The sequence below is a fragment of the Berghia stephanieae genome, chromosome 10, assembly GCF_034508935.2.
Source record: "Berghia stephanieae isolate SIO BIC M18660-M18661 chromosome 10, UCSD_Bste_1.3, whole genome shotgun sequence".
NCBI classification, from domain to species: Eukaryota; Metazoa; Mollusca; class Gastropoda; order Nudibranchia; family Aeolidiidae; genus Berghia; species Berghia stephanieae.
The window spans coordinates 32,625,700-32,637,106 of record NC_088369.1 but is presented as its reverse complement, the minus strand read 5'-3'; the positions used below and the strand labels follow the sequence as shown (position 1 = coordinate 32,637,106).

The 11,407-nt window shown below is 34.2% G+C and overlaps 1 protein-coding gene across 5 annotated transcripts in view; it reads right to left on the bottom strand.

The window, feature by feature from the left end:
• Positions 1–9,163: 9,163 nt before the first annotated feature.
• The window catches only part of LOC144980988 (uncharacterized), a 58,238-nt gene continuing 55,994 nt past the window's right edge, over positions 9,164–11,407 (bottom strand). For all 5 annotated transcript variants that reach the window (XM_078929028.1, XM_078929027.1, XM_078929026.1 and 2 more), the window contains exons 5-6: positions 10,846–11,007; positions 9,164–9,413 (exon numbers count right to left, since the gene is read on the bottom strand). In XM_078929028.1, the coding sequence (XP_078785154.1) occupies positions 9,234–9,413; positions 10,846–11,007 (342 nt within the window). In that variant the 3' untranslated portion in view covers positions 9,164–9,233. The remainder of the gene's footprint in view (positions 9,414–10,845; positions 11,008–11,407) is intronic.

The window sequence follows — 11,407 nt, the reverse complement described above, 5'->3', positions numbered from 1 at the left end:
TCAAGTTTGTATAGCTATAACTATAACAAAATGAAATCAGAATAAGAAAACTTGGTTGCATCGAAACAAATGTGACAATTTTTTTCTTTAGGTGGTAAGGATAGGGTTAAATAAAAAAGACAAATCTCGTGTGAGTCATGAGTGAGACGTGAGATGCAAATTTAATCCAAAATCCTAACTTGTGCAGAAACTTTCTCTTATCACCAGATAGCTGAAATGTGATGGTCAGTAATTGGAGGATTAGACTTGTCATCCTTTGTCCAGTTTTCAGATTATAGTATGGGATATGGATCAATCTGACGTTCACATATTTACAGATCTGATAACCTTACGCAATTATGGGCTCGATTTAAAATGGTTGTAATGGACAATATTTTGCATTGGTTTGAGACTATTTCCATTACAACAATGAGCCCATAACAATTTGGATTATCAGACCTGGTAATAAGTACACGTCGGATAAATCCCATGCACACATTCTCATTCAAGTTTTTCTTTGCAGCGGTTTTTTTTCTGTTTTGTTTTGTTTTGTTTGTTTGCTTTCTTTTTCTGTTTTTTTTTTTTATAATTTTATTTTTTTTATACAGGGCCCATGGTGCTGAAAGCATTAGTCGCCATTTTAAAGAAATATATCCATTAATCAAAGGCTTGAACTGTGTAAATAGGCGTAAATATCGAAAGTTAACTCCCTTCGTCATTTACCGCAATCTGTCTTTTCTCCAATCATGCCCAAAATATACAACAGCAAGTCAGCAAGAGCGGATTTTTGGCCTGGTACCACACCTCTGCAGACCAAACTGTATGGGCCCCTGACAGAGCTGCTCCAACTAGACATTCAAACATGATGACAATATAAGAGGGAAATAATTTACTTTTGACAATTAAATCTTAACTTCATTTGGGTAAATATTTGTTTGAAAGAACTCAGTGAGTAATTACAGAAAACCAAGCATCAACCCCGCCCATATTAACTTATGGAGCGCCTCAGGGATCTATTCTCGGCCCCCTCCTTTTTACAATGTATACTGAATCCCTTTCAATAAAGTGCATAACAGAGAGATGATTTACAAGGAAAAAAATGTACTCTCCCAAAACTCTAACTATACATTTGACTGTTTCCCTCCGAGCTAGAGTATACGGCCAGGGCCAGGACAAAACCCAAGTAATCTCATTCCAAGACAAAGACAGAAAGCGAGATGGAAAACAGATATAGGGGGATAGAAGACACGGTAAATGCCTCTCTGCCCACATGTCAACCTTTGGTTAGCGATCTTGACAATGAGGTGGGAGTACTTGCGTTGAATTCATTCCAGTAAGGGGTTCCTCGCATTATTTTGAATATAACCAATTTCTTAAAATCTATGAACCATTTTCCATTTTTAATCTTTAAAACGAATTCTACGAAAAGTGTGCAAAATATGTAGGATATTAAATGCAGAAAATATCTCCCCATGCCCAAATAAAAAGCTCCTTGGGGTTCTCTTACGAAGCAGAAAAATGTATTATTTATTAAGTTTTGAGTTGATCGACTTATCATTCCTTGAGAACGGACAGCTATGTGTGTACACACATACTTACCCCAAGAATACAAAAAGAAAATACAAATGAAAAACAAGCCAACCCAACTACATCCCTTCCAACATGGGATCAGAGGCTTAGTCAACAATCGGAAAGAAAATCAGCTTGTGTCTACTCACAACAAGGACGAAAAATCTCATCATGTTAAAAAGACAAAGTCAAGATATTGACAGATAGAAGACCCTCTCGGTAGTCCCTCCACCCTCTAACCTCAATAATATCCTAATCTCAATATCTCTTCCGAGAAATGTAGACACAAATTATGAACAATTCAATTATTAAGAGTACAATTAAATTTATTCAATTACTTTATAAATGATATAAACTTTACATTATTCATTTTGTCATTAAAGCGTTAGATCAATAAAAGAAAAAAACCAAACAACCTTTTCATGAATTCAGGGAAAAAAGAAACAGTAAAAACTTTCACACACACTCACTCACTCCCCCCCCCCTCCCTCCATCTCTCTCTCTCTCTCTCTCTATCCATCTATCTCTCCCTCCCTCTCACTCTCTCTCTCTCTCTATCCATCTATCTCTCCCTCCCTCTCACTCTCTCTCTCTCTCTCTCTCTCTCTCTCTCTCTCTCTCTCTCTCTCTCTCTCTCTCTCTCTCTCAATCTCTCTCATGGCTAAAGCAAGGAAAAGAAGAAGGTTCTAACAAGTAATCTACCCATGTGTTTAGTCTGAAGCGATAAGTCCCATTCAGATACAAGCATCAGATCTCCACTAAACGAAATATAATATTACATAGTAATATCAATAACCATTATTTTTACCGTCCATCATCCACACATTCTTTGATTCTCTCGGATAAATGCTATTAAATTATTATTTTTTGCACTTGTTATTCACATCTTTAAAAACAGACATACTTTGTACTGGAATGTGGTTAGAAAGACTATTTCTATGACAATAAAGGCACGTCACTAAACACTAGGCAAGAAACACATTGACCAGTCATACAATATATATATATATATATTTAAATATAATTGTTAAAATTCGTATGTACTTATTAACAAATAGGAATGAACAGAATCTTTCTCAATTAAAAATAACAACAAAATTTATCGTTTGATTCTTAAATTTATATATGGATCCAGTCAAGATTTCAAACTGGGGATTGTTTTGTTTTGTTTTTAAGGGTTTTACGGCGCTTGCAACACATTTAGGTTATATCAGCGCCAGTAAAAAGGAAGAAAATGGGATAGTAAAAAGTTCTAGAATTACAATAAAAGCACACAAGAGTAAGTAAGACAAAGGGGAACTGGGAACAAATAGGGATCAGATGTAGATTCCAAGAGCATACCACCAATGTACTTAGTCTTGAGATCACCTATAAGTCTCGTCCGGACACAAGCACAAAATCCAACAAAGAGGAATACACTCAAATGCTTACATTATACATTAAAAATAAATATAATAATACATAACAGAGAGATGATTTACAAGGAAAAAAATATCATCTCCCAAAACAATAACTATGCATTTGACTGTTTCCCTCCCAGCCAGGACTCCGACGAGAGCCAGGAAAAAAACCCAAGTAATCTCATTCCAAGACAAAGACAGAAAGCATGTTGGAAAATAGATATCTGGGGATAGAAGTAGAAGACACAGTATGTACCTCCCTGCCCGCTATGGGAGGTCAGGATCCCCACCCAGTCAAACTGGGGAAATGAAAAGAATATTTTACAAATCAATATTTTGATTGAGGCATGGCTGCAATCAAAAAAGAAACCAACTAGTTTTTGAGGGGATTTTGGGATGGATGTTTTTAAGTGTGCTTGCGACACTTTTAGTCCAATGCAGAACCAAGGGCCTGGGTGAAATCAAACGGTCCCAGTTCAGATAAGGATTCAAAGTCATATGGACAGAAAACAGAACAAATAATGTAGGGTGATAGAAAAAAAATGCGACTGTGGTTCCAACAAACTTGGGGTCCAATGCTCCTAACCCTCAGGGGTTTCTATCCACCACATATCCATTATTTACAACTCATCATCAACTTTTGGTCCCAGATTTGTGTTGGAAAACCTAACAATCCACTTTCTCATTTTTCCCGGTCCACATAGCCTCCTTGTATTGATGTTTGTTTTTAAGTTTTTAAGGGTTTTATGGCGCTTGCAACACATTTAGGTCATATCAGCGCCAAAAAAAATGAAGAAAATTGGATAGTAAAAAGATTCTAGAATTAGAATTATAAAGACTTGGAGAAAAGTGAGACAAAGGGGAATTGGTTCAAATAGGGAACAGATGTAGATTCCAAGAGCAGAACATCAATGTACTTAAGTTTGAGATCACGTAATAGTCTCATCCAGACACCAGCACAAGTCCCCACGAAGAGGAATACACTCAAATGCTTACATTATACATTCAAAATAACAAGTATAATAATACATAACAGAGAGATGATTTACAAGGAAAAATAATATCATCTCCCAAAACAATAACTACGCATTTGACTGTTTCCCTCCCAGCCAAGCACTACAGCCAGGCCAAGGCAAAACCTAGTAATCTCATTCCAAAATAGCAAATTTGAAAACAAATATAACGGGATAGAAGAAACAGCAAGTGCCAACCTGCCCACTATGGGAGGCAAGAAACCCAACCCAATCCTTGTATTGAATATGATAAGAATGATCATTGAAAAGGTAATTAAAGGTGGATCAATTCAAACCTGTTGTTTACAATCACAGATTACTGGTGGATATATAAAAGAGCAGGAGGTCACGAGGTGTCAGCTCTTCTTCCCTATGTTATTTAAAATGCCCAGGTCACTACAAGTTAGATGATATCTGTCATTTTGATTTGCATTGTCTGTGTTATTTTGTTTCTTGTTTTTCAACGAAGGAATTACGAATGACATTAACAACAAATTATGATTAATTTGGTTTCTTATTTGATGAGCTGTGTCGCACCACTTCCATCACCACCAATCCAAGTTGAATTTTGAACAAAATATTGTCTAATGAAAATAACTCAAATTACAACAGGTAATTTGTTGCCATCTACGTTTCAGTATGAAAGACCCATTCATCTGCTTCCCAACATTACTCTGTTGGTATATCTTTGGATTATCAGGTGATAAGCATGATTATAAATAAGAGAAAAACAAGGTGTTGCCTCATAATTATTATAGCCTGTGCACCTGATTTTTCAAAGTCTCATAATAAAGATATAATCATGAGTAGCAGTGTGTATACTGGTAAAATATATAAAATGTTTATACAAATTTCATAAAAGATTATTAAATAAATTTCATCATCAATTTACATCTAAACAGGTCCTCGTATAAAATCAAAAATATATGAATGTCAATTAATCAAAATATGACAAAAGGTACAGCAAAATAAATCCAGTTATAAAATCTTTCAAAAATTCAGGAATATAACGTGTCACCCGGATATTTATAGAAAATAAGTTTTGATTGTACAGGAGAATAGACAAGTCTACAATGTGTGTTCCCGATAAATAATATAGATCTAACTTATAGTGTGTCTTAATGCACTGAAGTAGTTTATAAAATGCAGGAGCTACCAATTGAAAGAAAAATTTGACTTCAAGTATTTTGACTGGCCTAGAATGGTAATCGGATTATATACAAAAGCACAATACAGAACCTCAATCAACTTTTGACAACAGAACAAGGACAAAAAACAATCGCTTTTAAATGATAATCATTGTAGTTCGTGGAATCATTCGTTTAAGTAAAAAAAGATGCATGTTAATGTTAGAATTATATGTCTAAAATCTAGAGCCTCAGCAGGATCTGTTGTTCTGTCCACCAAAAAATTACTATTTTTTCAATTGAGTTAAAAATGTAAAATATGTAGGAAGAGTAAAAGATTCATATAATAACGTAATTCACAAAACTTCAGAAAATTATGTTAAAAAACAAACCTTCTTATCAAAAATATAGAAAAATATATGTTTCATAAGCAATTCATTTAATGCATGATTGCTTCTCTAATCATTCTGACAACATCCCATGTGATCACAAAGACATGCTTTTTGAGGACTAACCTCATAGCAGGATGACAATGGTGGACCTGTCTCCACCTAATGGCCAAAATAATGTCTGAAATATACGTTCAGTTTTTAATTTAATTTTTGAAAGTCAAAAGTAATACTTGTGACTCTTTTAAATTGTATCAGTTCACCAGAAAAGGACATTTTTAGGCACATTGTGGATCAAGAGTTAAGTGGATACCCTAAAAACAAAATAAATAAATTTAAATTATAAGAAGTCACATACATTAATTCCTGATTAGATGATTTAATTGAAATAAATGGGAAGTTAAGTTACATGAGTTTTTTAAAAAGTATAGGTATCTTAAACCGTTATAATTGTCATATACTGCTGCATTAAATAATAATAATAATAATAATAATAATAATAATAATAATAAAATAATAATAATAATAATAATAATAATAATAATAATAATAATAATAATAATAATATGTCTTCTTCTATAGCACTTTCTGTCAAAACCTCTATGTGCTTTACATAACAAACTTTTAGTGTGTTTTCCAAACTTTAAACACTCAAATATGCAAACATGTGAACACAAACACACACACACACACACACACACACACACACACACACACACACACATGTGAGCCTGTGCAAGAGCAGAGATATTTTCAAAGATGCAAATTGAGAATAGGAAGGTATGGACAGTTGATTGTTATATATGCTTTTAAATATTTTTTTTGTTTGTTTGTTGCTTTAGGTCTCTTCCAACACAATTGAGGTTATATGAGAGACCGCTGAAACAAAAAAACAAGCAATCTAACAAAAATAGTACAAATGTAAATCAAAATCATAACCTAAAGATATCATAAGCTAAATTATAAATAACCAAGAACAAACAGGCAGAAGATTTACAGAAAAAAAAATATCCCCTGTCAAAAAAACAATCACAAACCAAAGAAGCAGGATAGGCAAGTAAAGAGAAGAAGAAACGACCTCACTATCGGATCGTACACCCATGCGAACATCATAGGTATATGATTCAAGGGTGATGCTCCCATCCAATCACCCGCTGCTTTTAAATATAAAAAATGATTTTAACAAGTGGAGCTAAAAAACAAAGGAGTTCCCCTTAACTGTATCTATATTTCCCTTTAATTGTATCTATTTTTCAATCTAAACCTAAGGCTTATACAAAAACCTTGTTTTGAAATGATGCCAGTAGAAAAATCGTGATGACAGTTTTTTGATTCAACTGAATGATATAAGATTCTGTTCGACAACCCGAAATAAAATCATTTACAATGAAGTAACAAAAGCCTGGATTATTTTGTTTGTTTCTAGAGGTTTAACGGTACTTGCAACACATATGGGTCATTTAAGCACCAGGAAAAGTCTTAGATAAAAAAAAAAAGGGGGGCAGGGGAAAACAGAAGTAGATGATAAAACAAATGGTATCTAGTCTGAGACAAAAAAATATCGCCTCACCTAGTCTTTGCCGAAAATGAAAATAAATTTGTACTACTATCCACTCCGGATAATTGCAACACCTTGGGATTAGCGAAAATATGGCGATTAACCAAAGTTGCGAGTCCTGTTCACTATTGCAACATTTTCCCACTGCGGCACTGAGTTTAAGCAGGCTTGGGACCAAGCATGGCCTCATTAAACATGTGCTTTTTTCTTTCTTTAGTGTGTGTGTGTTTTGCTTTTTTAAAATCTATATTTATTCTGTTTATGGATATAACACAGGTCATTTCAGCACCAGTAAAAAGGAAGAAAATGGATAGTCAAAGTACCTCCCTGCCCACTATGGGAAGTAGGAACCGCACCCAGTAAACCTATTGTTTACAATCACAGATTACTGGTGGATATATAAAAGAGCAGGAGGTCACGAGGTGTCAGCTCTTCTTCCCTATGTTATTTAAAATGCCCAGGTCACTACAAGTTAGATGATATCTGTCATTTTGATTTGCATTGTCTGTGTTATTTTGTTTCTTGTTTTTCAACGAAGGGAATACGAATGACATAAACAACAAATTATGATATATATATAGCACACGAGAAAAAGTAAGACAAAGAGGATGGGTTGAAATAGGGAACAAATGCAGATTCCAAGAGCACACTATAAATTGACATAAGACAAATAACCGAGTAATGATTTACAAAGAAAATAAAATCATTTCTCATGCTGTGATCCTCAAACCAGGATTTTGTTTGACAAAGAAAGTATTTATAAGAGGACATTTTCCTCCATTAATTAATCCATTCACAATGAAAGGGATTCTAACTCTTAGTATGTAAAATTTCAAACATAATCAGTTGAGTGATATCAAAATGTATGATTCTTCTTGCACTTGTCAATGTGTAAAATTGAACATTTTTTCACTTCGTTTTTTGACATCATTAAGACTATATTTACTCATTTACTTATCATATATGTACATCAATCAAAAATACAATTAAAATATGAAGTTTTTTTTTTTTTGTGGAAATATAAAAATGTACAGCACCAAAAAAAGGTTCAGGGCCCCTAAATGGTGTTTCATGTATTATAAAATGGGATAAATTGTTTACATATGTATAGGCTTCATTATCCATTGAGAGTAAGCTTTGGTTTAAATTACCAACGTATTATACAGTACTTTACAGTGTATATGTAAAACAAATGTAAAAAAATAAATGATGACGATGATGATGATGATGACGACGACGATGACGATGATGATGAATGATGGTAAAAAGGCTGATAATAAATTCATACAACTATTCTGTTTTATAGCATAATTCCACTTTTGCTCATTATGCGAATATTTTGCTGAGGAGGGTGTGCACACCCCATGAATACAATCATTACCAATCTAGACATATATAAGACAGGCAAATGATATTTATTATGATGATGTTGATATTGTCAGCTTCATTCCTTTCCATATCAATGACATCCAACTCGAACATGCAACTGTTATTTGCTGTTAAAAAAATTTAATCTAGACACACAAGACCAATTATTTTGAAAAATAGGTCCTTCTATCCGTGTTTTTCTCAAAATAACTTCTCTCGCACTTACATGTTAAAGCCTGTTACCTTCGATTTAAATTTTAGTTATCAATATACTGAATATGCATTCTCTTCGGACTTGAATCTAAAAAAAATCCTATCAAATTCCTACGATGGCTGAAGAATTAGAATATAGAATTTGATAGGAGTTTTTTTTTTACAGCTCAAATTGCATCATTCTTTCTATATGTATTGATGTGTCGAAATACAATAGAGCCAAATAATTTTAAAAGTCAATGACACATTTTGTTAGTTTAACTTTTGCATTTTCTTGTAACCTCTGTCTTATTTATGTATATCAAGAAAATTTACTCATCAATCAAACAAATAAATTCATATCAGTTGCAAGTCTAAATAAAAATATAGATTTTGCTGAATAATTATCTTCTTTCATACCCTCCCATCATTACACGAACAGTTGTGGGCAGACATAACAAACTTTAGACACATATTTCTCTCAACTTACACTTCATGGCAGGATAATACCTTTTAATCAATAAAAACAAGGGAATTTTTGTACAACAAAGAAATCAACATAACATTATTTCTTTTTTTTTGGTGTTATTGGGAAGCTACAGCATAGTTGACAGTATATTATAGGAAGCGTTGACTTATCAAACGGATGATTCATAGACCACACTCTTGGTTTGTTGAGGTACGTCGATCTCATAAAGACCCTCTCTGATCAAGAACCGACTGGCATCCAAACGTCCCTTGTCAAAATATTCTTGTAGGACGGGTCGACGAGGCGGGAAGAAGACATGGGCTCCTCGTCTCAGGTTCTGGAAATTCATCTGAAATGAAATAAGATAAAAATCACATGAACTTTCATGTAAATATTATGTCTTTAAAAACGAGAGACTTTTGGCTCTGCTTATGAAAAAATGATATGAACAACTATTCTCTATCAATTGGCATTTTTTTATTCACAAAAACTGTTGCCTGTGTTTTTATTTGTTCCATCATTTGATGAGTTAGACAGGAATGCATGAGGAGTGAAATATCATTTTATATTAAATAAATCACTAAAACCTTGCCTTTGTATTTTGAGAAATAAGTGATGCAATCAAAGGAATCAAGACTGAAAAACACTTTCAATTATTACATACAATAATCCTTTTTGACATCTTATTATTCAAGGCATAAATAATTCTCAACTTCAAATCATATAAAAGTATCGGATTTTCAATTTTTAAAAAAAGAATATTTTAAAATTTATATTTTCATATCATGCATGAGTGCATTTTGACCCCCCCCTCTCTCTCTCTCCCTCTCTCCCTCCCTTCCTCTCTCTCTCTCCTCTCTCTCCCCTCTCTCTTCTCTCTCTCTCTCTCTCTCTCTCTCTCTCTCTCTCTCTCTCTCTCTCTCTCTCTTTCTAAAAAAAAAAAATTAATTACATAATCAGCAAAATTTTGATATTTTCAAAGTAGCACAACCTAACAAGGTCCAGAAATGTGCATTCGATAATAATTTGGACACAGATCTATTTTCGTCACCATAACGAGGGTCTTTTGTAACTCATAAGAGAGATGTGTTGAGTGAGTGCCACAAATGGTCGATCCATAGTTGATCTTTTCCTTCCCATTTGATAAAAAAAAAGTGGGTCTGAGACTGAGAAAAGTCTCCCAAAAATCTTTATTACAATGCATGGAAACCTGTACGGCCCTTGAACTGGCTTAATAAGATCAAAGAGACAGGGAATGGGGATACCCCTCTCAAACGCATAATGGACGGAACCCCTGTTTCAAGCCAAAATAAGTCCTAGCAACCCTTTTACGCAGCTTCCCTGACTACGAACACAGATGCATATACGAGATGGAAGTCGGTTGGACGAATTCAATCCCTCGAGGGGGCGGGGACATACAAGTTGCCAGGCTTCTCCACCAGTAAGAAGAGACCCTGGGTAGTACCGAATCGACTTCGGTCAAGAACCTGCCTTACGGCAAAGTGGGGACTTTCCAGCTGTCCAATATGTACCGATGTGAGATGGAACCCGAAACCTCCGGGCACCTAGTTGAACTGTGTGTTGTGACGAAACTTCCGGGCGGGTTTGCGACGGTGCATGAATGCGGTAAGGAATTTGCTGATTTGGTCGATCGTCATAACATAGTAGTGTGAGCACCATAAGAAGCTGCTGCCCTTGAATATACTCATGGTGAACATTCAATTAAGCAACTCTTTACAAACCAACCAATGAGAGAAAATTATTTTTAAAATTATAAACACCTGTATATTTTGATTATGAAAATTGATGAAATGAGCCTTTTTGGAAGCCTCGTGCCCAGCCTTAGGTCCGATATCTGACTTTCCATCAAATGGGGACACAGTGATGGTACGGCCTGAGTTGAATTGGACAAGGTTGTTGGTCAAACCACCGTCCATGTAGCGCTGGGGAGGAAAAAACAATACAGGATCATAATCAGTAGGAATACTATAGTTAACAAATTGTAACCTGTTGAGTTAGCCTTGTATAATGTTAAGGTGCAAGAGATACTGAAAATTGAATTTAAATTCTGAATTGTGAAATTTGAGTTAAATAGGTTAATAATTTAATTTCAAATAACAAAAATAATTTCATAATTCCGATCCTTTTGACTTTAAATTACAATTTTGGGTAATACATGAGACTATATCAGATGTGTCTTATCTTTTTATGTTTTAAAAGGTGGATAAATATCACTTTTAATGGGCTTGAAATAAGGTCTTGGGTGAAATTTGTGGATTTGAAATTGTTTTCATATCCGTTAGTGATGCACTAAATCTTATATCTTATAGAGAAGCTTACGAA